The 27553-nt window shown below is 52.5% G+C and overlaps 2 protein-coding genes and 1 pseudogene across 2 annotated transcripts; 2 read left to right on the top strand and 1 right to left on the bottom strand.

The window, feature by feature from the left end:
- Nucleotides 1-5: 5 nt before the first annotated feature.
- Nucleotides 6-18489, top strand: PHLDB3 (pleckstrin homology like domain family B member 3; the record flags this gene model as incomplete). Its single annotated transcript, XM_025046693.1, has 15 exons — nucleotides 6-251; nucleotides 857-1039; nucleotides 1274-1411; nucleotides 3599-3727; nucleotides 3907-4068; nucleotides 5005-5115; nucleotides 5243-5326; nucleotides 5683-5793; nucleotides 11367-11466; nucleotides 11625-11715; nucleotides 11802-11889; nucleotides 12303-12359; nucleotides 15471-15696; nucleotides 16445-16530; nucleotides 17493-18489. Coding segments are annotated over 15 exons (1947 nt in total), but the record flags the coding sequence as incomplete, so codon positions are not given.
- Nucleotides 18490-19521: 1032 nt separating this feature from the next.
- Nucleotides 19522-19640, bottom strand: LOC112479708 (annotated as a pseudogene).
- Nucleotides 19641-22628: 2988 nt separating this feature from the next.
- On the top strand, nucleotides 22629-26762 carry LYPD3 (LY6/PLAUR domain containing 3). The gene is made up of 6 exons (XM_006911768.3): nucleotides 22629-22694; nucleotides 22797-22926; nucleotides 23502-23633; nucleotides 24279-24449; nucleotides 24783-24944; nucleotides 25728-26762. The coding sequence occupies exons 2-6, from the start codon at nucleotides 22839-22841 to the stop codon at nucleotides 26246-26248; spliced, it is 1074 nt and encodes a 357-aa protein (XP_006911830.1). The 5' UTR covers nucleotides 22629-22694; nucleotides 22797-22838; the 3' UTR covers nucleotides 26249-26762.
- Nucleotides 26763-27553: the final 791 nt, after the last annotated feature.

Genomic DNA, 27553 nt, shown 5'->3' with positions numbered 1-27553 from the left:
CAGAGTGCGACGCGGAGGTTCAGCCCCAAGGGGCCGCCCAGCCCAGGGAGCACCCCGAGGACCCCCGCAAGCGAGAGGCGCCCGAGGCCCCCGCGGAGCTTCCGAGCGCCGGAGGAGCTGAGCAGCAGGCGGAAGAAGAGGAAGAAGTGGGAGAAGGCAGCAGCACCGAGAGCAGCCGCGACGCGGGGAGGGACCCGGAGGGCGGGAACCACGGGGGAACCCGGAGCGGTTACAGAGACATCGAGAGCCAGGTGCGGAGAGACCAGGTAGACAGAGACCCAGAGACAGGGAGACTGGGAGACAAAGACCTAGAAGAGCCAGAGACCTAGAGAGATGGGGCTGGAGACACAGCCATAAATCCCCAAACGGTGCAGAGATGCTCAGAGAAACCGAAATAGAGACAGAAACCTTGAGAGAGGGAGATATTCCGAGGGGGAAAGAGCAATTCAGAGACAAGACAGATACTGCGTGGAAGAGACGAAGCCCAGAGAAACGGGGAAAGACCCAAGAGACCTGGGGAGAGGGAGCGATCCAGAGCCTACGAGGACGTGACGCTCAGAGAGTGGGACCTGGTTAGAAAAAGAAACGCCTTCTCTGAGCTAGTTCAGGACCCTCTCCCGGGACGACGAGCCCCTCCTCCTCCAGGGGCCGGGTGGTCACCGGACTGACACCCCCCCCAAACTTGAATAACAGAGCCTGTTGTTAGAGTTAGGCCACTCCCTGCACTCGAATGAAAGCGTGGTGGTTGAGTTAGGCGGACGCAGATCCCCCTCGGGGGTTTCGGGTGGGGAATATCTATTTAGCGACTGCAGGGAGGCGAGGCCGCTCCACTTGACCACGCCCCCTCCAATCTCAGGGGGAGGCCCCGCCTCCCGTACAGGTCCCGGCCACGACCCCCACGCTTACCGCGTCCAGGGAGGGCGTGAGAGGGGCGGCGCAGCGGCTTCGAGGGCAGCAGCTGGAGGCCCTGACACGAGTGGCCCTCATGGAGCAGCGAGTGAAGGAGCTGCAGCGCCAGAGGAAGGAGCTGAGGATCGAGGTGAGGCTGCAGACCTGTTGGGAAGTCTAAACCCGACTTACGGGGAACCCGCAAGGCCAGGCTCCCAGTCCTTTCCTCCTTCTGGCTCCAACTCTAGGCCTCCAGCTCCGTCCTCCCTCGAATTCTGGAGTTCAGGATCCCAGGTCCCACCCTCAGACCCGCGGTCCGAGCCCCCAATCCCCTCCTTCCCCAGATCCAGACCTCTGGGCCCCAGCCCTTGCATTCTCTCCGCAGATGGAGGTGGAGGTGGCCCTGCTGCGGGGTGAGCTGGCTGGGGAGCGAGTGGCCGCTCGGCGGGAGGAGGAGCAGCTTAGGGAGCTGCTGGAGCAGCGGGTGGACACGGAGCAGGCCGGCCGGGAGCAGCGGGAGCAGGTTTGTCTGTCCTGCTGGGTCTTCATCACCGGCTTCCTTCCTTCTCGGAGAGAGATTTCAGGTGGGGCCCCTGGAACCAGGGCCCCGGGGTTGTCCTTGTTCCCCAAATGGGGTTACCTAAGTCGGGATGGGGGACGGTGATGGGCAGATTTTCCTCCTCCCTCCCTGTCTGTAGTTTTGGGGCCTGACTCACTAGAGCCTCTTCCTTTGCCCCTCTCTCTGCTCTTTTAATGTCATACTGTGAAAAACGTCAACAAAAATAGAAGAGTTGGTCAGCTGCCAATTCCTAGTCTCCGTAGTGATTAATCTTTGATTTCTGTTTCATATCCCCAATTCGATTCCCTGTCCTAGTTTTAAAAACCCATCCCGGACATCATATTGTTTTTAAAACACTTAAGTTCTTATCTTATAGATAGTAATTCCTCTTTAAAAATATGATCACCATTTCATTTTCACACCTTAAGAATTAATAAGTTCTTAATATCGTCTTATTTCCAGTTTTCATGTTTCCCAGATTGTCTCAAAAACACCAGTTAACAGTTGGCCATTTGAATCAGGTCCCCAAAAGGCCAGTAGATTGTAATTGGTGGAAATGCCTTGTGCACGTTGTTTAACCTCTAATAGTCCCCGCCCGCTGTTTTCCCATAGTATTTATTGGACAAAACAAGTCTTCTGTCCCGTGGTCTGGTGGCTCGTGTCCTTTGACTTGTTCCTCTTCCTGCAAGCAGGTGGTGGGTTAGATGTGCAGGCTGGATCAGATTCAGATGTGCCCCGTGCTTCCCGTGTGCCATGTCAGGGGTTGTCATGTCTGGTTGTCCAGACCTCAGTGAGGTCGCTCTGATCCCTCCGTAATAATTGTTCACCTACAGGATTTAACATCCATTGGTGATTACTGCTTGGATCAGTTAACATTATAGGTTAGAAAACGGTACCTTTGTCATTCTATTAATTTTTCTCTTCGCCCTTATCTTGTGTGTTGGTTTTGCCTTGGGCCGGGTCCTGGGTCCTCGGTCCTCATTTACCCTCAAAGAGTCTATATTTCTCCCAGCCATGATTTTTCTCCTGTAATCTAGACCTCTCTGTCTTGTTTCTTAGGATACTGGCTCCTCCCCCAGGATTTAGGAATCTGGGCCCCAGCCCCTCCCCCCTGCAGACCCAGGAATCCAGGCCCCCGGCCCCCTCCTTCCCCAGACCCAGGAATCCAGGCTTTTCTCATGTACCGTAACCAAAGCTGACCTCAGCAACTCCTTTTTCTACATTGTCCCTATCTCTCCCTCCCTTTTGTCACCAGGCCAGAGTCCTGGACCTTGCTCTGTACACCTCCCAAGCTCACACCCAAGCCTGTCAGTCAACATGTCCTGTTCTTTCTGCTCCCTGATCCTTTCTCTCTGGTCTATTCTCTGTGCATCGCCACTGCCCAGGCCTCATTTAGGTCTCGTCCTTACTGTTCGGAGGACTCATGTAGGAGCTGGTCTCCTGTAACCCCTCTGCCAGAGGGATGATTCCACACCCAGCTCCTACTCCATCTTTTCAGTCCTTCTGTGGCTCCCTCTTGCCCCAGGGTGAGGGGTCCTCAGCCTGCTCACCACACCCAACACGGGCTGTGCCCACCTTTCCACTGTCATCTCCCGCGTGCCCCCCATCTCTTTCCTCCGTCACATCTTCCTCCTCGACAAGAGTTTGCCCCCTAGACTTCCCGTACTTTTTAACTTCATGCTGTTCCCTCTGCCCAAAATGCCCTTCCAGGCCCTTCTAGCTTCCTAGGTCTAAATACTCACTTCAAAATCCTAACATCCAGGAAACCTCGAATTGCTCCAGTAGAAATTGCTCCCCACTCTGGGTTCCTGTAATTTCTGTGTTTTGCTGCCTCGATTGTCCCCAGGCTGTAGCTGACTATGTTCCCACCTGGAACCCAGGACCCAGGTGTGACCACCCCCCCATCTGGATCCCCAATACCAATCACCCAGCATGGATATGTTTTGCATTCATTCATTTCTTGGACTGTTTACCTGCCACCTACTCTGAGCAGGCCAGGACAAGAGTGAGCCAGACACCCAGGGTCCCTGCCCTCATGCAGCCCATACCCCAGGCAGGGAGGGGTTTGAGGTCTGGCTGGCCTGGCCCTTGCTGGCCTCTGTTTCTGTCCCTGTGCTCAGGTAGATGCTAAGAGCCTGGCTGTTCTTTCAGGAGCAGAGGCGGCTGAGCCAGGAGCGGGATCGTGTGGAGCGTCTCCGCCGGAGGCTCCGCGAGGCCCAGGGGCAGCTCAGCTCACAGCCAGAGGACCAGCACGAGCAGCTTCTACAGGGGGTGCAGGAGGTGAGGATGCAGCTCAGGACCCAGAAGTCCAGGCCTTCAGTCCCCTAACCCCTAGGACTCCAGTGCAGGTCCTTGGCGCCTCCTCCTCCGTTGACGGGGAGGAGTCCTGGCCCCCAGCCCCTGACCCCTCTGAGCCCTAGGGGTTCAGGCCTCCAGCCCTTTTGCACGTCTGCCCACAGGTGAAGGAACAGCTGGATGTGGCCCAGCGTGCCTACGAGGACCTGGAGTTCCAGCAGCTGGAGCGGGAGAGCCGGCGGGAGGAGGAGGACCGGGACAGCCCTGGGGCTCGGGTCCCGGACCCCAAGGTCCAGGAACTGCAGGCGAGCATGGCGCAGCACAAGGTGAGCCTGGCTGGGCTCGCCCGCCTCCCTCATGTCGCCCACTGTCTTTTCCACTCCACGTCCGGCCCTTTCTCTGTCCTTATTTCCTACCTGCATCGTGTTCCTCGGAGTCATAGCTGACGTTTATCGAGCGGTCACTATGTGCCAGGCGCAGCCTTAAACGTTTCATGGGCGTTTACTCATTGAATCCTGACAGCCGTCCCAGGAGACACGTCTTAGTTTTTTTCCCGTTTTGTAAATGAAGAAACTGAAATGCAAGGTACTCGCATAATCTTTTCCAAGGCCACTTAGTTTTTAACGGATAGAGCTGGGATTGGAACCGACTCGGTCTTCACCATGACACTGTATGCCTCTCAAACCCTAGTCCAAAAAGGTGCTCCCACAAACCCTTTGTGGGAGCTTCATATTGAAGGTCTTTCAAAGCCTGCTGGAAAAAGTGACAGGTTTTCGCTATATTTAACACGAAGCTTCCCACACTTGTAGATTAGGAAGCGCTGAGGTGGGTCTCCTTTCTCTATCTCTATTTCTGGCGCTTTTTCCCATCGCTCTGTCTTTTCCTTTCCTCTGTCTCACAGTTTCTGTCTGTCTGTCTGTTTCTGTGTTGTTTGCTGTCTATCGAGATCTGCCTAGGTCTTTCTTTTCTGTATCTGTTCTGGTTTGACTGTCTGTCCCTTTCTCTCTCTCTGTTCTCGGCGACTCTCTCTGGGTCTGTGTCCCTGGGTCTCTGTGTATTGAATCCTCCATCCCCTACAACCCACCCCAGGCTTCTCCTGGACCGCCAAAAGGGAGCTTAACTCTGGGTCCCCCAGCCCCTCCCAGGCACCCAGGTCTTGGGGTCTCTGTTGTGGGACGGAGCACACCCCCAGCTGGTTCTGTGGGAGCCAGTTGGGGACCCTGGGGCAGTTGAGTAACCAGGGCTCTGGGGGTGCCCTGTAGCGCCGGATCCAGGTCTTGGAAGAACAGCTCAAGTCCCTGGGGGAACAGATGGCAGCTGAGAGCCGGGGCCTGAGCCGGAAGAAGGAGGAGGCCTTTCAGGCCCTGACGCAGGTAAATTCTCCTCTGTCCCAAAGTCTTCCTCCCCCCGGGGCGTGCCATCGCCCGCCCTGCTGCCCAGACACCTCCTGGAATCGGGGAAGCGGCCGGATGGCCTCTGTGATGCCTTGCCTTCCCCTAGGAACGGAGCCGGCTGCTGCAGCTTAACCGCCTTCAGGGAAGCGCTGATGGAGAGTTCTCGGATCCCACCCAGACCCTCACTAAAGTATGGGCTTTCGTGCACCTGTCGGCCCCTCCTCCCTCAGGCTCGGGCGTCCAAGCCCTTAGACACCTTCTCCCTTGGGATCCAGGATCCTCAGCCTCTAATCCCTTTAATCCTCGGGACCCAGGAGTTTAGGCCCCCAGCTCTTCCTTAGGGAACCAGCCGTCTCTGCCTACAGTCCTCACTTGTGCTGGGTGACTGGACACTAAGACCACATTCCAGCTCTCTCGTGACCTTGAGCCTTTGTTTTCCCATCTGAGAAATGGGCTGGCACCGGAGCCAAGGGCCAGAGCATCTGGGAACTAGTGGGTTCTCTGCGATCCTTCCCGCTCCCGTTAACCTTCACCCGTCTCCCGCAGCTCCTGTTCACCCAGAAGACAGACCGCCAGTTGCTGGTGCTGCAGGACCCTGCTGCCCACACGGCCGCCTCCACCTCCTCCTGCCTCTTCTCTGTGCACAGCTCCCTCCAGGTGCCTCCCCCACTGTCTTACTGTCACCCCGTCTCCAGAGCTCCCATCGTGGCTCTCTGTGCTGTGGGGAGCATGGGGCTGAGGGAAGGTTGATCCAGGGGTATTTTTATTTTTATCTTAAAGCTCCAGCTTTATTATTATTATTTTTTCTTTCATCTGCTTCACCCCTCGACCCTCCCCTGAAGAAATGGGAGCATGTTCCCCTAGGAATAAGTCTCAGAAGCCACCAAACAGGGATAATTGATAAGAAGGCCTCCCCCGCAGCCACGGCCCCCACCCCGCCCATGGCCCCCTCCCTAGAAGCAGGACAACTTGATTACTGAGTACCCTTTCCAGATCTTCTGAAAACTAAGGGTCCCAGCTTACTAATGAGTTAAAAGCTTTCATTGAATGGGTCGTTACTAATGTTTTTTTTTTAATGAGATAGGGTAGACAATGGCAGAGTGCTGTGCATGAGGTAGGGGTCCATGTTAGATGAAAAAGTTTTGTTTTGTGTGGATGGGGAGAAGCGCTCAGAAATTGGTAGCTCTTGTTAGATCGTGGAACTGTTTTTGCAAAAATGGGTATATTAGCTACGAATTGGCTTTTATTTTCTAACTTGTCACTCTGTCGTGGAGATTGTTTTCCATTGATACATTCAGAGCTGCCTCATAATTTTGAATGACTCTATAGTAATAATATACACAATAACAGTAATACTGATGACAAATAATATTTATTGAGTCTTTGTAGTGTGCCAGGCACTGTTTTAAATGCTTCACACGGTTCATTCATTCAGTCTTCGCAACAACTCTATGTGCTAGATTCTTACCTCTATTTCGTAGGCGAAGAAACTGAGGCAGAGAGGTGAAGTTGCTTAACTGGCTTGTATGTGGCAGAGCTGGGATTTGAACCCAGGCAGTCTGTTTTCAAAGCCTGTGCTCCCAACCGCTCTGGGCTTCTGTGTGGACACCATGCTACACAGGGCCGTTGAGCCGGACCTCCCTCTGTGGATGGCCATTTGAGTTTTTTGCGGTTTAAGCAATGCAGTTATGAAGATGCACATCTGTCTTTGTACACACAGTAATAACATAACTTAATATTATTATTATATTGTCCAACACATATATCACATATAACATGTAATATAATATGCAATGTATTATATTCTCTTATTAATTGATACTATAATCATTTTTGAGAGCTTAATGCAGGCCAGGGTCTGTTCAAACTCTTTTTATCACTTAGAACCGAATGGGATTGCTATTATTTAGAGGTGAGAAACAGTCAAATATTGGCAACCTGACATGGGTCAGCCTAATATATATATTATGCATATAATATCTATATGCATGAAATTACATGTATTCAAGTATACATTGTATAATTTATGAATATATAATTAGTGAATATGTATGCTATATTTGTGAAATTATATAATGAAAATATGTCATTTCATTTTTTGCTCAGAAGAACCCACAAAAATAGTTCCTATTATTATCTGGGTAAAGGGTGAGCAGATCTTCTGTCTGGGAAATTAACTTTCTAGCTGGTTCCCTGGAAGCCTGTAAAAGGTAGAGTGGCAGCTGGGTTGCCAGGCAACCCTACTTACAGTAATTATAACCCTTGTAAGGAAGTCGCTTATCTTTAAATACTCGGTAGGATGGCTTGTCCATTCCTATGGAGCTGTTACCTGAGTTAGTGGCTCCTGTGGACACGGGGCTTCTAAGGCCAGGTGGACCCTGTCCCCACCGATGTGGATCTCATACCCACCTTGCACCTGGGTGTCACCTGGCAGGCTGGACCAGGCCTTTGCACAAGGTCACTCATTTAATCCTTGCATCATGCACGGCAGGGTGGCGGGCCGTCACCCACTTTACAGACGGGGAGTCTAGTCGAGAAGAGAAATGACCTGCCAAAGTCACACACCCAGTACGTGGCAGCGCTAGGTCTAAACCAAGTCTGCCTGCGCCTTTCAGGAGACAAGGTCTTCTTGGAGTCCTTGAGAGTCCAAGCGGGCAGCATGGTCAGCGCTGCTTCAGAGGGAGCATCGGGCCCCCGCAGGAGAGTGTAGGGAGTATCGATTGACTCAGCCAGATAAACATAAACAAGTGGCCGAATGAGTGCGTAAATCGACAACTTGTTCCTCCTTGTCCCTTCTCTCTCTCTCCAAGTCCTACTGAATCTTCAGCTTCTCGTCGTCTTTTCCAGGATCACGTGTTCAGTCACCTACCTGTCCTGCCACTTCCCAGCTGGCGGAACTTTGACACCTCACTGTTCCTCAGTCTCCTTACTTGCAAAATGGGAACAATAACAGCACTCACTGGTTAATGGTTAAAGTGCTTAGTGGGGTGCCTGGCACATAGTAGGTGCTCAGTGAGTGCGGGCTGCTGGTACTCTGATGGTAATTACAATGATTAGTCCTGTCATAATTAATATTCTTTTTCCATCTACTCTCACCCGCATCTCTGTTTTTTGTGACCATATACCAGCTTCCTCACTGATGTCTCCATCTTATTTTTTGGCTCCCAACGATCTGTTCCCCACACAACAGCCAGAGTGATCTTGATCCCTCCCACTTCAGTCCTCTCTACCAGAAGCCTTCAGTGGCCCCAGGTCTCCTCACCGTGGCCCACCTGCCCGGCGTGATCCGGCCCCTGGCCACCTCTCGCCACTCACCCACACACTCTCGCTGCTCAGCTGCAGGAGCACTGTCCTGCCAACAAGCCACGTTCGTTCCTGCCTCAGGGCCTTTGCACTTGCCGACCCTTCTACCTGGTACCTCGTTCCCCGCAGTCCTCCCTGGCCAGCTCTTACCCTTGGGCTTTAGGGTCAGTGTCCACAGGCTGTCCCTGGTCTTCCCGTTGGAGGTTCATCCTCTTCGATAACATCCTATTCTCTTTGCTCCCAACAATTTTTAATGATACCTTTATTTGTACGATGGCTTATGCAGTTCCTACAGCATAAGCGCCGTGCAGACCAGGCGTGGGTCCATCTTGCGCACTCGTTTCCTCGGTGCCAAGGTCTCAGGTCTCTCTCAGGAGGTGCTGGGAATATCGGTTGATTGACAGAAAGAACAGGAATCGGGGCTTGGTCTCCTCCCTGTGAAGGGGAGCAGACCTTTCCCAATTCTCAGGGTGTTCAGGAGCTTAACTGGGTCTGCAGAGGGCCAGGTGCACTGCGAGGTGCTTAAGGACCACTTGGTGAATATTGGTTCTTATTTCTTAAAACTTATATTATTAAAAATGACACGAGTATAGGAAATGACATCAAACACACGCACAGCTTAATTATTTACGTGGGAACACTCCAGTAACTGCCACCTGTGTTAAGAGATAGACTTGGGAGCCACCGATAGAAGCTCACCCCAACCCCCCTCAATGACCACCCGACGTGCCCCCTGAGAATAACCACTAGCCTGTCGGTTAAGTACCTATCCACATGCACTGCAGTTTAGTTGTGCGTGTGTGGCTATACGCTTTAAGTCTCCTTTAGTCTAAAGACTTCCCCTCCATTTCTTTTTTTTGTCCCCGTTGCAATTTATCTGGTGAAGAAACTAGATGGTTGTCTGTAGAGTTTCCCAGGCTGGGTTTGCTGATTACATCTGTGGGGGGTCATCGTCACCTCCTTGGCCTCTTTATTTCCTGTAAAGTTGGATGTCCGGGTCTGAGCACATGCAGCTTCAGCATTTTGCAAGTCTTTCTGGGGCGGTGTCTGTTTCTTTCTTAGTGGCATCGGCATCTAGATCCACTGATGCTTTTAGGGGTCGCAGGTCGTAGAATTCCAGGCTGTCATCCTTTCTCCATTTACTGATTGAGATATTGCTATTAAGAGGACTTGCTTTTGTTTACTATTTGGGTATGATTTCTGTAGGAAATACAGTGAAAATGCTTGTTGGTTTTATTTTATTCACCTGCCTTCAAAATCGAATTGGTTCTCTTGCATCCTCCCGAGGTAACCAAGTCGATTTTTCCTTTACTCTTATTATTAACTCATGAATTAAATATATTTGATGAGCTATAATCTACATCAGTGAGTAACCTTAGCGATGCTCGAATTATGCAACTTTTTAAAAATTATTTTTTATTATCCATGCAGAGCTATTGCTGTTTTTCTTTTAAAAATGATTTCAGTTTTATTTCTCTATTACTCTCAGATAAGCTTATTTTTATTTTTTGGTAACTTTGTTTTGAAATAATTCAAGACGTATAGAAAATTGGCAAAAATGGTAGAAAGAATTCTTGTATAGCTGTCATTCGGGTTCTGTAATTAACATTTTACACATTTGACTATATTATTCTTTCTCTGTCTCTATGTCTGTACACACACACACACACACACACACACACACACGCTTAATTATTCTTTTCCGATGCGTGATTCCCTTTTACCCCTAATTACTTCTACATTTATTAGCTAAGGTCAAGAGTATTCTCTTACACAATGCAGTGATCAAATTCAGGAAACTGACATTGAGATAATACTATTAAAACCCACAGATCTTATTCATATTTTGTCAGTTTTCCCACTGATGTTTTCTAGCAAAAAATATATTTTTTTTCTGGTCCAGGTTGCATTTAGTTGTTACGTTTATTTTTTAAAATGCTAACATTTTCCTCATTCAAAGTTTAAATGGTCTGGAAGGATATTCAGAGGAAAGACTCCTCCACCATTATTTCTGTCCATTTGCTTTGTCTGCTGGGGGTGGCCAGGGTGACCAATTTCTTGTGTCTTCCCAGAGATAGTCTGTGCTTATACAGTCTGTCATGTGTATACTCTGCCCCTCTTTTTATGCAGAGGTAGTATATTCTTCACACTTGCTTTATTATTCTGTACTTCCTTTTGTCTTGGAGATTATTTTCCTCTTGGATAGAAAGAACATCCTCCTCCTTTTACTGTATATGCTGCAGAATTTCCCATGGTGTGGATGATCCCTGGTTTATTTACTCTCCTCCCTTCCGATGGGCACTTAGGTGATCTCCAGGCTTCTGTGAGGAATAACCTTGAACTCAGGTACTTTTGCACAGGTATGAGTGTATCTATAAGATACCACCCTACAGGTGGAATTGGGGCTCAAAAGTTTTTGCATTTGTCATTAAAAAAAAAAAAGCAAAATTGGCCTCTCTAAAGTTTGTTCCAATAGAACCCCCCACACCCTGGCTTTGTGGGAGAGTGTCTGAATTTCCCACATCTCCACCACAAATAAAGAGGGCTTTATTTAAAAATCAGTTTATAATTCACATACCATCCAATTCACCGTGTAAAGTGTACAGTTCATTGTCTTTAGTATATTCACAGAGTTGTGTAACTATCACCACAGGTTTAGAGCATGTTCATTACCCCCCCAACACCCTGTTTCCTTTAGCCATCACCCCTCAGTTCCCCCTCTTCCCCCAGCCCCTGGCAACCACCAGTCTACTTCCTGTCTCTCGATTTGCCCGTTCTGGACGTTTCACCGTGTGCTCCTCTGTGACTGGCTGCTTTCGCTCGGCATCATGTTTATAGGAGCTTTTAGATCTGTGCCAATTAGATAGTGGTTTTACTTGGCAGTTCTCTGACTTCCAGTTGAGATTGAACTTCTTGTGTGTTTTCAGGGCTCCATCGGCCTCCAGAGGACTGGAAGCCTGTCCAGGAAGAGGGGAGAGAGACTGAGCCAGAGGGGATCCCCCCGACCTCTGTCCCTCCATTGTACTGGTGAGGACCCTCCAATACCCCCCCCCCACCCTCTTCCCCCATGACCACCCTTCCTGCATCACAGGATGGGGGGACCTGGCATGGATGCCTGTTAGGGAGAAGTGGAGGGGCTGGGGCAAAGGAGAATCCCACCCCTAGCCCTACTGCTTCTCACCCAGGACCCCTGGAGGCCTCGGCCCTCCCACCAGCAGCAGGAGACTCTGAGAGACACCCCCTCTATCAGCTGCTGAACTGTGGCTCCGGAAATAGGTGAGACATCAGGGAGAAGGTGGGAAGATGCGGGGAGGAGGCTGGGCCACTGAAAACCTGCCCTAATCGCTGTTCCCTCCTCCCAGCTGTGGGGCCGTCCACCCAGACATCGCCCGCATGGAGCGGCTCCTGCAGCAGGCTGTGGCTGAGCGGGAGCGGCTGCTCAAGGCCAGGGTGAGACCCCAGGTCTTCTTCCCTCAGAGCAGGAGTCCAGGCCCCCAGCCCCCTCCTCCCTCAGGCCCAGGAGTCCGAGTCCCCAGCCCTCTCCTCCCTCAGGCCCAGGGGTCCCGGCCCCTGTCCCTCATTTCCCAGCCCCTCCTTCCCCAGACCCAGAAGTCCGGGTCCCCAGACCCTCCTCCCTCAGACCTGGGAGTCCAGACCTCCAGCCCCGTCCTCGCTCAGGCCCAGGGGTCCTGCCCTGCGCCCCTCACTTCCCAGCCCCTCCTCCCCCAGACCCAGGAGTCCAGTCCTCCAGCTCCCTCTTCCCTCAGGCCCCCGCCCCTCCTTCCTCAGGCCAGGAGGCCAGTACATTTTCCCCACATCTCACTGGTTAACATCATCCTCATGATTCCGTCCTGAATCCACAGGAAGGGACAAGAAGGAGCACAGAAGGTTCCTCAGGCCCCGCCGTTCCTGCCATCATGGTCAGTCCTGCCCCTGCCCTCAACCCCCTCGCCCTGCTCTGTTTCACCCCTGGCCTCTGCCCTTTCTCATCTCACCCTTTCCTCTCCTCCAGTGGCACAGAAAAGTGTGCCGGGCTCGCCAAGGGAAGGTAAACAAAAAACCTGGTGTTCGTTCTTATTGTGGTCTTCGGTGACATGCTCCACTTCTCTGCGCCTCAGTTTCCTCTTCTGCGAGTGGGAGACAATGTCAGCAGTTACTGAAAAGTGAGGGCAGCTACATCCTGTGGCTTTTAAAAAATCACTGAAAATTTTGTTTTATTTATCTATTTTTGTTTCTCTTAAAAAAACTTTTTATTATAGAGCTATTTGAGCATATGCCGTGGTAGAAGGAATAGATTAATAATCCCCAATGTGCCCGCCACGCAGCCTCAGCGTTTATCAGTCTCGAATCTCGTTTTAGTCGCCAGTTTTGTCTTACTGACCCCAGACCCACTTCCTACTCTGCTGTGGAATGTTTTAAACCAATTACAGCTATCGTATCATTTCATCCATACCTCACTATGTATCTCCAGTAGTTAAGTACTTTTTAACATAAAAATCCTGCTGTCATACCGTATCAGACTATTAATAATTCTATAACATCATACCACGTGGTCCACAGTCACATTCCCCTAACTGTCTCCAAAATGTCTCTTTATGATTGGTCATTTGACTGTGGCTTTGTGGCCAAAGTGCACACAATGCATTTGGTTAAAATATCTCTGAAATCTCTGACATTGCGTGCTCCCTCTTTTCCATTTTTTTTTTTTTAAATGCTATTTTTTTTCATGGAAAAAAATCGAGTCGATTTATCCCGTAGAGTTTCTCACATTCTGGATTTAGCCAACAGCTCCATATTAAACTCATTTTTACCTCCGCTAATAGCACGCCTGCATTTTCATTGTAAAGACCACGACAGTGACAGTATGGGCAAAGCGAAGGTCACCTTGAGCCCTCCCCATTGCACCTGTGGAGGCGCAGCTGTTTTCTGTTGTTAAGGACCCTTCGGATCTTTTTATGCTTTTCCGGGTGCACTGATCTAATCATACTTTGTGAATTTATCTTTTCCTGGAAACAAGCACATGGTTCCCAACCTGCTTTTTGTTTTCCCAACCATCTGTCCTCTTCGTACTCATCCTATATTTATGGGGTGCCTACTGTGTGGTGGCTCCTGGTTACTGCAGTGAGCAAAATGACAATCCCCACCCTCCCAGCCCTCCGGGAAGCTGGCGTTTAGTGGGGGAGAGGGACAAAAGGGAGCATCAATAAGTGAGAAAAGGTGCGGGTCAGGTACTGCTAAGAGCCAGGGACTTGAGTAAGGCAGGGAGGGTGCTGGAGCCTCTGAGTTGTCAAGCCTGAGTTCTGGCTCATTAAAAATGAAGGCGTCCTGCTTGCTAGGCTCATCATTTATTAAACAGTCCCTGGTGTGTGCAGTGCTACACCCCAGTCTGCCTTCTCGTGCTCATGAGCAAGTGTGGCTCTGGGATTCGCACCTGGAAGTGGATGCTAGGCTGGAGAGCTTGACGACAGTGAACTTGTCCTTGAAGCAGCCCCGCGAGGAGGGTGCCGTGATAACCCCCAGGTTCAGTGCAGGGAAACAGGCTCTGGCGAGAGGCAGGGGTTCCGTGGGGGTGACATGGGTGGGCAGGGGTGGGGCTGAGAGTCCCGAGCCCAATCTTGCTCTCTCTGATCGGCCCAGCTCCGTCATGTCCTACCTGGGTGACCTTGGTGAGTCACTTCCTCTCTAGGAGCTTTCAGTGTCCTCATCTGTCAAATGGGGACAACAGTGGTGGTTTGGGAGAGGAAATGAGATCGCTGTGATCGCTGGGCATGGTGCCAGGCACACTGAGGGACCTTCCATACACGCTGGTGATCAGTAGTATTACTATGGATTTGGCAAGATGACTCATGATTCCAGGCCCCAGTGGGTGTCCTCTTACCTGTCCCTGCCCCTCTCGTGCATTCCCCCTGCTCCACCTCATCCACCCCGACCCTTTGCCTCCTCCCCACTGTCCCCTGCCTCCATCCAGTGAGTCTGTTCCTCATTCCTTCTTGCTCTGGCCTCGCTTCAGTCTTCTCAGCCCTCAGTATTCAAAGTGAGGTCCATAGACCGACAGCATCGGTGTCCCCAGGAGCCCGATGGACGTGTGGAACCTTGCCCCCGCCCCAGGCCCCCCCCGGAGTGACTGAGGCGTGCTGCTCCGACATGCTCCACTTCTCTTCCTGAATGATCCCTGCAAAGAATGGCGGGTCGTGCGCCATTCTTTGCAGGGATCATTCAGGAAGAGTAGACACAATCAGGCCGAGCCTGGTAGCAGTACACACTTCCATGCTTTTAACTCTTCTCCCCTTAGGCCACCTGAGATGGCTCTTCTGCCTGGTGAGTCCTGGCTCAGTCGGCTCTGGCTGTGTGACTTGGGCCTAGGGACTTAGCTTCTCTGAGTCTTGGTTTCCACACCTGTAAAATGGGGGTAGTGATGTACTTATTTTAATCCCCAAGAGAGTTTGAAGGAGCAGACGGATTATACCTGTACAGGGCTTAACACAGGTGATAGTTCCTACTTTCATTACAAGAATAATATCAACAGTAATAATAATAGAAATGGTGCTCTCATCTATAGATCGCTTACTACTTGGTCCCTGTTTTACAGAGGCAGTATATGAGGGTCCCACTTTGGAGTCCCTCACCTCTCTGACATGCCTCTGCTGTTCCAGGGTGAGCTCTGGGGGCAGGAAGCCCTGAGTTCGAGGCTCAGCTCTGCCACCTAGAAGCTCTGGGTGACCTCGGGTAGATCACTTCATCTCTCTGTACCTCACTTTGCTCACCTGTAAAATGAGGCGCATAGTAGCCCTCAGTGTCCCAGGGCTGGCGGCGGGGAATCGAGGAGTCAATGCTGGTAAAACCTGCCCAGTTCTACAGTCAATAAATGTAGCTGTCAGGTTCATTTTCATGGTCATCATTGTTAATATTACTCTTTAAAGGCTGGGGCAGGCCTTCCGTGTGAGCTGCCGTGACCGTCTCCCCTGGGGGCCCCAGGCTGCAGGACCCCTTCCTGACCCGATGTAGTCAGCTCCCCGCTCTCTTCCCCCCAGGCCCCGCCCACACCCATGCCCCCACACTGCTGTCCTGGCCCCCGGGTCCTGGATCTCCGGCAGCACCTGGAACGCTGGGGCCACAACCCCGAAAGCTGCCCGCACGTCCATGTGTCCGGGGGCTTCTGCCGCGGGCCCCTGGTGAAGATGGGTGGTCGCATCAAGACCTGGAGGAAGCGGTGGTTCTGCTTTGACCGCCAGGCCCGCCGCCTGGCCTACTACGCGGGTAAGCCGGGCCTGCACGCTGTGGCCCCCAGGACCCCGGAGGCGTCTGCTCGGGAGGCCTTCCCCAGTCACCGAGGTCCCGGCCCCTCCCTCCTCTCTCGGGCCCCCACTCCCCCCTTGCCCCAGGGCCCAGGAGTTTGGTCCCCTAGCTCCTTCCTTTACCACAACGCAGGAGTCTGGGCTCGCAGCAACCTCTTCCTCTGGAATCCCTGGAGTCCAGATCCGTACCTCCTTCCTTCGTTAGAATTCCAGAATCTTAAACCCTCAGCCCGCCTCAGTAACGTGGATAACAGTTGTGTGTAATTCCAGCCCCCCAGACTCCCTTTTCCTAGGCACCCAGGAGACAACGCGTTTCCTAGACAACGTGTCAGAACAGGCGTTGTCAATGCCGGACCCCATCCCAACACCCAGGAGTCCCGGCCCCTGGTGCCTTTTCTCTAGAGGAATCAGTGCTTCTGACCTCTCCTTCCCTTCTCAAGGACCAAGGCATTCGGGAACCTGAGATTCCAGCCCCATCCCCTAGCCTTGTCCGGTCTCCACTCCCGTCTCCCATTTAGCACAAATATTCACTTACCTCCCAACCTTCAGACTGTCACTATGTTCCTTAACCCAACCAGTTTTGGGACTTGGGCCTAGTGCCCCCAGCCCTACCCAGAAACGCGCGCACACACACACACACACACACACACACACTCACACACACTCGCACTCCTCTCACTGGCTGTTTCTCTTTCACCTCCTTCCATCAGACAAGGAAGAGTCCAAGCTCAAAGGCGTCATCTACTTCCAGGCCATCGAGGAAGTCTATTATGACCACCTACGCTGTGCCTTCAAGGTGAAGCCCCCGCTTGGTGCTTCCCTGTCCTCCTGGTCAGAGCCCCTTTCAGTCAAGCCTTAGCTTGTTCCCGGGAAGGGCCACCCACAGCCCCCACTGTCAGGGCACTCCATCCGTCACAGGGGATGAACAGGTTATTTCACTGCAGGGACCAAAAATTAGGAGCTTAGTCTCTGGCTCCCAGACACTGTTACTGTTCTTAGAGCAAACGATTTAGAGCGAAAACTGGGCAAACTCTGATGCCAAGCTGGGAATGGGTGAAGAGGGCAGAGTGAGGGCCGGGGCGGCCTGGGAGCATCTAGAGGAGATGATGGTTCCAGCTTCTGCCCGTAGTCGCCAAGTGGAAATGGACCCCATGTCACATTATGTTAATTTTTCCCTGGAGGACTCAGGAATTGGAACTTTTATAACAGTGCAATGCCAGAAATTTAGATGTTGGCAACTGATACAGTGTTTAGAAAGAGCTGTGGAGAGCAACCAGTTGGAACATCAGGAAAGTGACTTCCTTTTTCCAGCCTTAGTTTTCTCATCTGCAAAAGGGGCACACCTCAACCCACTTCCTAAGTTAAGAAGGTTAAAGACAGATCATGGATGTACGTAAGGGACTTACTGAATTCAGACTTGGCAAATAAATACCTGATGGGATTATAGACACCAGCTTCCCCCAGTTACAAACCAGGGAGACCTACATTTTGGGGAAGAGAATTTAAATGCTCAAATTTCTAACAGGAGAAAGGAGGCTGGGGGAAGGGAACATGAGTACTTTTAAATTCTTCTTGCTCCCAAAATTCTAAGACCATTCTTGGGTTAATTCACTTAATCCTCATAATTTGATGAGGTAGGTAGCATTATTTAGGAAGAGAGATGGGGAAACAGATTCAGTGCCGCGCAGCCTAAGTAGCAAGGCTAGGATTCGAACCTACGAGTTCTCTTAACCACCTCCACTCCAACGCTTACAACAGAGCCCCAACCCTCGCCTGACGTTCTGCGTCAAAACCTACGAACGCCTTTTCTACATGGTGGCGCCGAGCCCCGAGGCCATGCGCATCTGGATGGACGTCATCGTGACTGCGGCTGATGAGAACCACGCCCCCTGAGTGGCCCCACCCTTTAGGGGGACGTCCCTGCGGGGCCCCGCCCACGGCTGCGAGGCCCCGCCCATTGCTCAACGACGGGGCCCTCCCCTTGGAACTCTCCCGGGAATTCTGCAGGCACCGCGGCTCGGCTGGCCTGAGCCTCGCATTCCTGGGCTGCAGGTGCCTTCTCGCTCCGGGAAGCCAGCCCTTGAGGCCTGCACGGGAGGAAGAGTGCGGGGGCGGGAAGGAATTATTTATTGGTGCTCCTGAGATACCCAATTAAACGTGAAGGAAAAACTAGTTGCTGTGGTTTCCAGTCCAGGCGTGTGGGGCCCCTTGGCCCTTAGGCAGGACATCTGAGTTATGGGTACTCTGAGAGCCAAGTGTCCCACAACTCGTTCTCTCCTCCTTAAGAAAAAGGGCCGTGGAGTCTAAGGTCACCGCTGGAAGATGGGGGTGGGGAGGCATGCATCCTTAGCCTTCGGCAATTTTGGTTGTTTAGTTTGCGGGCTCACCTGCCTCCACTTTTTTTTTACTTGACTGGGCTCTTGGCAATTTCTGGGGGCTCCTACGCTTCTGCGCTCCGGGCCTTGGCACGTGTTATTCTCTCTGCCCGGCCCGTAACCAGCCGGCCCCTCGCTCTTAGTTTGGAAGTTCTTCCCGACTACCCGGGGCTGAGTCGAGCACCCACCATTGAGCTCCCCTGTCCCATCCCTGAACACCCTGGGTCATCACTGGTGATGGATCTATGTCTTTATAGACTGGGAGCTCCATGAGGGCAGAGCCTGGTCACAGCAGTGAGGGCTCTCCTGGTCACTGCCGTGTCCCCAGCACCACCGGACACATATCATTCCATGCAAATAAAAATAAAGCTTCTCTTTTGCCTCTTAGTCTTTGTACATACTGTTCCCTTTGCGTAGGCACCTTTCTCTACTTCACCGGCTCTTACTCATCATTTAGGTCTTGGATGTTTCCTTCTCCAGGAAGCCCTCCTTGATTCACCTGTTTGAGTCACATGCTGCTTCTGGGCTTCCCAGCCTAGGCCTGATCACTCATAACGGCCTTGGCCACTCTGGGTCATCACTGCTGTTGAGTGTGTCTCCCATGCTGGGCGGGAGCCCCAGGAGGCAGGGCTGGGGGCTGTCTTGGCCACTACTGAGTTTTTGATGCACAGCGAAAGGCCTAGTGCAAACTGAGTATTGAGGGAAAGTCTGATGGTTGAATAGATTGATGAGGAAGAGATATTGAGGACTGGGGACGGTGGTGAACAAGGCAGACATAGAACACTATCCTTTGGGTCTGACCCAAGGTGTCCCCTTCAAGCAGCTCTGTCTGCTCTCTAGGCTGGGTCTGGTTTCTATATTGGGATTCCACAGTCCCCTGGGCTCCCCCGCTACAGCCCTGACCACTCTCGGCTGTCACTGTGTGGAGACAGGTCTTTTCTGGAACGAGGCATTCAGTCTGTCTGTTTCCCATTCCCTCAAGACCTGGGTGTCCTGTCTGTCCTGTCCCCAGATTTCTTGAGGGGCCAGATGTGGTGCTTCTGAGTCCTGGGAATGCAGACACACTGGTCCCCATGCCCGCAGGGTTCCCAGGTGTCCCTTGGCTTCCACCTCCAGGTGCGACAGACATCTGCCTCTTGGATCAATTCTCCCAGCCCCTCTGCAAACTGGGCTTCTCCTGGGGCCAGCTTCGTGGCATGTGACCAGGGTAGTTGACAGATCCCTGTGCCTAGAAGAGCCTTCTTGAGTCTAATGCTGTGTGGTTACCGCCTGGAAATCCTTAATTTTGTATTTGAGTTTTTGTGTGTGTGTGTGTGTGTGTGTGTGTGTGTGTTTAGACGAGGCAACCCTTGGTTGACCTCACAGACTGCAAAGACCTTGTTAGCTTACAATTCCTTATGTTTTATTTTTTATGCATACAGCACCTGGTCTTCTTAGGTGGTCTCTCATCCAAGTACTAACCAGGCCCAACCCTGCTTAGCTTCCGAGATCAGACAGGATCAGGCTTGTTCAGGGGGGCGTGGCCATAGACAAGTTTGTGTTTTGTAAATGAAGTCCAAAGGGACGTGGAGCATGAGCTGGGGGGACCTCTAACCAGGTCCCACCTCCTGACCACTACCACCCTCCAGCTTCAGCAGGGCTTGGGTGCCCAGTTGTGCCTCATGGCATCTCAGGGTGGGAAATGGCAGTGAGCAGCTGGTGGAAGAAGAACCCAGCAACCAAGTGGTTTTAGTTTGGGAGCAAGGTCTCTAGACACCTATGAGGGTCTGTGCTAAGTCCATGAATATCCCTGTGCCCAAGGGAACATGACATCAAACACCATGAGGGGTTGAGAGAGATGACAGAAGAAAGCAAGCATTTATATTTTAGTACCTTTAACGGCTCTCTTTCCCATCTGTTGAACTGGAACTCTATATTTTCATTTTGCGTTGAGCCCGCAAATTATGTAGCTGGCACAGCCCCTGACACCATCCCTTCTCTGACACATCCCAAAGGGAGTGAGTCTGAGACAGTCTGAGAACCTCACTGGGCTCAGAGCCTGCCCTGCCCCAGGGGACAGGAAGCCCACAGTGGATATGGCCCCAGGCTTGTCTGAGGCCCTGGCATGACCTCCAGGGCTGGGGACCATCTCCACAATGACCCTTCTGCTCATCTATATGGGGAACTGGATTCTAAATCTATTCACAGTGACCTCTGCAGAGAGGAGCTGGGAAAAGTCACTGAGTGGATGTAAGCAGAGGCCCCCGCATTCGAACTTCCCTCTGCTCTCTGGTCCGGGGCCAGGTGGGGGTCAGCGCCCAGAATCCGGGCAGGCCTGAGCAAGAGGAGCCTCTCCACCCCTGGGTCCCATTCCCTCCCAAGACGCTAGTTCTTCTGGTCCAGCCTGTTAGGGTTCCTCCCTGAAACTCTCCCACGCAGCTGGGGCCTGCCAGGGCCTCCTGCATCTGAGCACACAATAATAGTATTATCACCTGGCTTTGCACTATCCTTCAGGAGACAGGGGTTTTCAGATCCATTTGGCAAAAGAATCAGTTGAAGTTCAGAGAGGGAGACACAGTTATTTGGGATCACACAGCAAGAGGACATCAGAGGCAGGATGAAAATTCCAGACTTGATACTTGGCCCGCTGCCTCACTCTGCCATGAAAGTCACTCCTTCCTTTATTATAAAACAGACACGTCAATAGTTTAGAGAGATGAGACTTAGAGGATAACACAGCGAACCATAGGGAGGCTGGGATTCCAAGGCTAGGAGGCAGGACCGTGGTGGGGTGGGGTGGGGGGCCATGTTGAATGACCTCACGAGTAGTCATTCACTTTCTCTCTCAGCATGATGCCAAGCGACTCCACCTAGGTGACTGAGGTGCTAGTCATTGTTGGGAATGGGGGAGCCCAATGGGGTCTGGGGAACAGGTAATAACTTTACAGCCGCTATTTTTCCTGCCATAGATAAATCTTATCTATGAGCCGGGAAAAACAAAGCAAGATTAAAGCTGTAACTTTAATGTAATAAATTTATAATATAACATAATATAATATAACCTAATATAATATAATATAATATAATATAATATAAGCAGTCAATTTACATTGGCCACGGTATGGGGATGCTTAGTCATTTTCTGGCTTGCATAGTGCTTGTTTGTTTCTGTGTTCAGACATGGCGATGCATGGTCCTGATTGTGTCTTGCTCCATCCGGGTCAGAGTGTGACGTTGTCCAGTGCTGGTGTGTCACAGAACACCATGCATGGCCTCACTGTGAGTGCCAGGTCAACTCCTGGCTGACTGTAGGGGCTGCTTTTCTCTGTCTTACCTGGAGGACTGCCTAGCTCCCTCGCTGGATTCCTGGCCTCCTCCCTCATAGTGTTTACTTCTTGTACAAAGGCCAGTCACATTTCCCTCCATTTAAAAAAAAAAAAAACATGCATTCAGTGAAGTGCATAAGTATATAGTTTAATGAATATTTATATGTTTGTACACACACATAACTACCACCCGGGCAAAGAGAGTGAGGGCTGCTCACTATTGCTCCCTTGGGACAGTGTCTTGCCAAAGATAACCCCTTGCTGAGGTTTCTGTCACCACTGATGAGTTTTGTCCGGGAACTTCATATAAATGGAGTTATATGGTATGTTTTATTTGTTTAGGCCTTCTTGAGCTTGACATGAAGTTTCTCAGATTCATCCACGTTGCTGAGGCCGGTAGTTAGCTCTTTTTCATTGCTGTGTAGTATTCCATGGGATTCGTTAACGACTCTTTTCCCATTCACTTTTTTTTTTTCTATTCACTTCTTGATGGGTATTTGCATTATTTCCCGGATTGATCATATTAGAAAGCAAATCTGATCGTGTCCCCTGCTGATTGAAACGCTCTCAAAATATCTCCACCTTTCTCAGAATTAATTCAAATCCTTTCTCAGGGCTCAAAATGCCCTGAATGGTCTGGCCTCTGCCTGGTGCTTCTGCCTCGGTTTCCACCCTTCTCCCCTCACCCTCTGAGCTCCGGGTGCATGTGCTGCTCCCTCTGCTTTGTAATGTGCTCTCTCCCCACCCTGACCTGTTTCAGGGCTAAATCCTGCATGTCTTTGAGATCATACACGAATTACATCCTCTCGGAAGCCTCATTGACCAGCCCCCACCTCTAGACTCTATATCTCCTTGTAGCTCCCTACACTTCTTCCTTTATTGTCCTCGTCGTAAATAACAATTTGTATGATTATTTAATGAATATCTGTCTCCCCCATCAGACTGTGAGCTCTGTGAGGACAGGCATGGCTCTGTCCTAGTCTCCAGGTCACCCAGACCAAAGCTGGCACACTTTATTTTCCTGAGTGCCTAGTGTTGAGTAGAGCCCTCTGTGAGCCTCAGTACTCTCCCCTCTACCCTATAAACACAGACTTTCTCCTGAGAACTTTCAGGGAACCTGGACTCCCGCCATTTCCCTCCTTGGCAACTGTGGGTGACGCATCCAGGGGCGGGTGTCCCGCCCCACAGCGGACGCTGATTTGGCCTGGTTGGGCAAGGCCAGGGTTGCCTGCGGGGAGGTTACTCATCCTGGGCTCAGGTAAGAGGGCCCGGGTTGGGAGGCGGCACACCTAGGGGGGCCGCTGAGGGAGCAGGATCGAACCATGGACCCCACCAGGAAAGCAGGGCGCCCTGGCAGTGATCTGGAGGGCCCGGGTTGGGAGGCGGCACACCTAGGGGGGACGCTGAGGGAGCAGGATCGAACCATGGACCCCACCAGGAAAGCAGGCGCCCTGGCAGTGATCTGGACTACAGGCTGGCTGCTGCTGCTGCAGATGCTGCTCCTTCGAGAAGGTGGGTCTGCTGCCGGGAGGGGGCGGAGGGGGTAGAATGCGGGCTATAGGAAGGAGGGTTCCTTCTCTCCCTACAGAGAGGGCTGTGGGAAGGGTCCCCCATCCTAGGCAGAGGGGACTGTGGGAAGGATTGCTGCTTTGGGAGGCTGTGGGAAAAGTTCTTTCACCCTGAGCGGAGGGCTAATGTCAGGAGGTCCCCAGCCCTCATCAGAGCGGTCTCGTGGGAAGGGATCCCTCACTGAGCCTTCTTGATTGTGGGAAAACTTCTCCCCCTCTGAGCGAAAAACTGGGACAGTGCCCCGTGGCCCCGTCCATGGCAGGGATCCCCCACCTTGGGCATAAGGCGCTGTGGGAAAGATGCTCCCACTGCAGGCATAGGGGCCTTGAAGGAAAGGGACAGTGTATCTCATGACAGATTTGTGGGAACGTTCTCCTGACTCCTGCCCTGGAAAAGGCGTGCGATAGGATTGTCTCCTTCTGGGGGCCGAGGGCGTGGGAAGGGCTATTTCTCCTTTGGGGGTGCGGGGGGATGCCTCAGTAGGGGTCGGTCAATCTAACTCGGTCATGCACCCCCAGGAGCTCAGGCCCTGGAGTGCTACAGCTGCGTGCAGAAAGCAGACGACGGATGCTCTCCGCAGAAGATGAAGACGGTAAAGTGCGCGCCGGGCGTGGAAGTTTGCACAGAGGCCGTGGGAGCGGTGGAGACCAGTGAGTGGGGACCCCGGGTCCATGCATGTCTACTACCCCTTCAGGCTCTTCCAGCCAAGCCCCGCCTCCTTATAGTTCTGCCCTTCCCTCTGAACTTGGCCCCATCCCTCCCTTTCAGCCTAGCCCTGGCCCTTTTAGAGCTTAGAGGGATGGCGGGCTGGGAGTTGTGAACTGGGTGGGGTGAAGCCCGGATCTGGGCCCTCATCCCCTTCGAGGGCACACCCTATCCATTTCCGCTTCACCACTGAGACCTCCCTCCCCACTCTGTCCCTGCCAGAATCTTCTCTCCCTCTCCTCCCGCCAGACTCCCCTAATCAATGGGACCCTGTAAAGGTCTTGTAGGTTTCCTAAGCTGAGGCTCCGACTCTCTGACCCACTCGCAGTGGAATCCCGCTCCCAGGAGGCTCCACCCGTCTCCGATCCTGAGCCTTTTTTTGTCAGTCTTTCGGTTCCTTCGGATGTTGCTTCCTGCGGTTCCGCCCCTTTATGGCTCTGCCCCTCGATTCTGTCCGTGTCTGGCAGCCTGGCAGTCCCTCAGACTCAGCTTTTTGAGGTTCCGCTCCTCCATCTGCGGTTCTTTCCTCCTGGATCGGCTCTTTTTGAGGGCCTCGCCTCCTCTGACCCCGCTCCCTCCTCTTTCCACAGTCCACGGGCAATTCTCGGTGGCAGTGCGCGGCTGCGGTTCGGGACTCCCGGGCAAGAATGACCGCGGACTGGACCTTTACGGGCTTCTGGCCTTCATCCAGCTGCAGCAATGCGCGCAGGACCGCTGCAACGCCAAGATCAACCTGTCCACGCGAGCGCTCAATCCCGCAGGTCGGTGGAGGCGGAGCGCTAGGCCCGCGGCGGAGCCACCCGGGCTGAGCCGCTAGGGGTGATCACCAGCTGGGCGCGGGAGGAGGCAGCACGTGCTGGGGGCGGGGCCACGCTCGGGGGCGGGGCCAAACGCAGCAGGCGGGATTTCATTGCTGCAGGCCCCTGTGACGTGAGACGCCAGGGGCGGGTTAGGAGGGCGGGACCACAGGGTGGGCGGGGCTAGAGGTTGACTAGCGTCCGTCCAGGGGCGGAGACGTGGGCTGGTGCGGACCCCCGACCGCCTGTGCTTTCCCAACTTTCTCGACCCTTCCTTCCAACCCGCTCCCCTCGCAGGCAATGAGAGTGCGTACGAGCCCAACGGCGCCGAGTGCTACAGCTGCGTGGGGCTGAGTCGCGAGGCGTGCCAGGGTACCGCGCCGCCCGTCGTGAGCTGCTACAACGCCAGCGACCGAGTCTACAAGGGCTGTTTCGATGGCAACGTCACCTTGACGGCAGGTGAGCGAGCCCCGAGTTGTGGTAGCCTTTCTGAGGCCTCCTGGGCTCTAAGTATCCCTTCACCCAGAGAGTTCCCTCCTTCCAGTGCATTCTGGGAACTGCAGACCAGACCTAAGTGCTACCCTTGTCCTAGAGCGTCATAAGAAATGCAGCAGCCCTGTCCCTAATATAGCGTAGGGATGGAGATGCTTTTGTCCCGGAGTTTTTTGGGGAAATACATTTCCATAGAGGCCTGCCAAGAGCAGCGTGCAGGGATGTGCAATGGGAAATGTATTTAAACCTTCAAGCTTCTGCCCTGGCATTGCGGATAACCTTGTTCTGACTCCTTAAAACTCAAGGGGTTAGGGTGTCCACCTGACCACGCAGGAGAGATGTAGTTCAGCCTCCTGAACTCTGTCTCAGGGAACCGTGCGAGGTGAAGTTCAAATGCCATTCCCTGCCAGGTGTGTTATGGGAGATGTAGTTCTGACTCTGACTAAATATTGGCAGAGTTGTGGGAAGAGGTATGCGGAAAATGTGAGAGGTGTTGTACTCCTGTAGAAACCTTTCTTCTAAGGCATCGTGGGACTTATGTCGTTCAGCTTACAGAGATTTCCTCTTAGACTACAGTGGGACATGTGGGACAGAGATTGGGACAGTGTTTCTCAAAGTGGGGTCTGAGTTGAGATTGATGGGATTAATGGGTGCAGAGCCCTTTAGGGGTTCTTGCCTCTTAGGTTTCATTCTGGCTGTGCCTACCTCCCTCCCTCCAACCACCGACCTACCTGTGTCTCCCTCCTGCAGCTAATGTGACTGTCTCCCTGCCTGTTCGGGGCTGCGTCCAGGACGAGTTGTGCACCCGGGACTCGGCGACAGGCCCGGGGTTCATACTCAGTGGCTCCTGCTGCAAGGGGTCCCGCTGTAACTCGGACCTCCGCAACAAGACCTACTTCTCCTCGAAATTCCCACCCCTTGTCCTGCTGCCCGCCCCTCAGCCCACCACTCTGGCCCCAACCACCCCTGTCACTACTTCTACCCCAGCCCCAACCATGCGCACTTCTGCCACCTCTGCCACCTCTGCCACCTCTGCCACCAAACTCACCAAACCCACCTTGGCCTCAACCAGCCAGACTCCTCCAAAGGAAGTAGAACCTGAGACCTCCCACAAAGAGGAATCTAGCTTGGCTGGAGGTGCTGCTGGCCACCAGGACCGTAGTAATATGGGACAGTACCCCACAAAAGGCGGGGCCCATAATAAAGGCTCTGCAGCTCCCTCGGCTGGGCTGGCGGCTCTGCTATTGGCTGTGGCTGCTGGTGCCCTATGAGCTTCTTCACCCAGAGACCTCCTTCCTGCCCTACTCCCCCGGCCCTAGGCACCCTCTCTTCCCTTTCTCATCACTGGACTGGGCTGGCCCAGCGCCTGTTCTTCCAATCTCCTCCCAGTTTCCCCAGCTTCTGCTGCACTGGTTTGCAGCTTTGGGAAATAAAGTTACCGTTGTATATAGCCTGCCGAGGTGTTCTAGCTTTTGGAGGGCAGCAAATGTATCCCCCTCATCTTTGTCGCTCCCTTGTCTCCTCATGGTGCCCAGGACAGAGAGGAGTCAGAGCTGTCACAGGGATCATGGGGGAATCAATGATAAGCTTCCTGTTCGCTTTCTCACAGCCGACCTGGAACATGGGGAGCGGAGCGGGATAATGGTTCCTTCCTCTGATGGCTGCTGGTCCTGCCCCTCCATCTTTGTGGGAATCATTTTGGCATCTGTCTTCCTTACTAGACTGTGAGCTCCTCAAGGGCAGGGATTGCGCCTTAGGCCTCTGTGTGGTCAGTTTCTGGCAAGTAAATGCCTCAATAAAAGTTGGGTTACTTTGTACAGTGTTTCGAAGGAGTCATTTCCACCTCATTTCTTACAATACCCTCTTGAAGGTGAGCTAGGGAGGGAACGCCGAGAGCTTTGACAGAGAAGCTGAGATCTGGAGTCACAGTGCTGGAGGAAGTCCCGGTCTGCCCTCCTTTCATCTCCTGGTTTAGCCAGCTTGTGGGTGACCCACTGGGGAGGGGGAGATGGGTGCCACCATTAATCAGTGCCTAAGGGTGAATGGTGTCTTCAGCAGTGCTAGGGAGCAACGGGTTGTACACCACCCCCAGGCACCACCTACCTTGCCATTTCTCTGGTTTCTTAAGAATCATTGAGTGGGTTCAACCACTGTGTCCCATTTGTCCGAAGGGCTTGAAGGTGCTGCTTGTCAGTTTTTTCTTCCCACTGGGGACTTGGGGCCTGAGTCCCATCTCCATCTCCTCCAATCATAGGAAGGCATGGAGGCCCCAAGGAGGAAAAGCCCGGCTCGGGAACGAGACGGGTTGGCAGGCTTTGGGGCTGCTCGATGAAAGGGAATAGTGAGATAATGGTAGTAATATTGCCAATATCACTATTAATAGGGAATCCGAGGTTATAATAAAACGATAGTAAATAATGGCTAGAGTAACAAAATAGAGAAAAAGAGCATGAGTGAAGTACAATTGATAACCTCAGTAATAGTAACTATAGTTACAGGAATGTCAGTCATTTTTAAAAAGTCTTACCAGATACCAGGCCTGTCCTAAGGGTATTTTTGCATCCATCATGTCATTT

This window comes from Pteropus alecto, unplaced genomic scaffold, assembly GCF_000325575.1.
Source record: "Pteropus alecto unplaced genomic scaffold, ASM32557v1 scaffold194, whole genome shotgun sequence".
In the NCBI taxonomy this organism is placed as follows: Eukaryota; Metazoa; Chordata; class Mammalia; order Chiroptera; family Pteropodidae; genus Pteropus; species Pteropus alecto.
The sequence above is the reverse complement of the archived record's forward strand: the minus strand, read 5'-3'. Positions and strand labels throughout refer to the sequence as shown.

Coding starts and splice junctions, on each gene's coding strand:
- LYPD3 (XM_006911768.3), top strand. CDS start 22,839: ATGGACCCCACCAGGAAAGCAGGCGCCCTGGCAGTGATCTGGACTACA. Junction 24,450..24,782: donor GCGAGCGCTCAATCCCGCAG/GTCGGTGGAGGC, acceptor CTCCCCTCGCAG/GCAATGAGAGTGCGTACGAG. Junction 24,945..25,727: donor CAACGTCACCTTGACGGCAG/GTGAGCGAGCCC, acceptor TCCCTCCTGCAG/CTAATGTGACTGTCTCCCTG.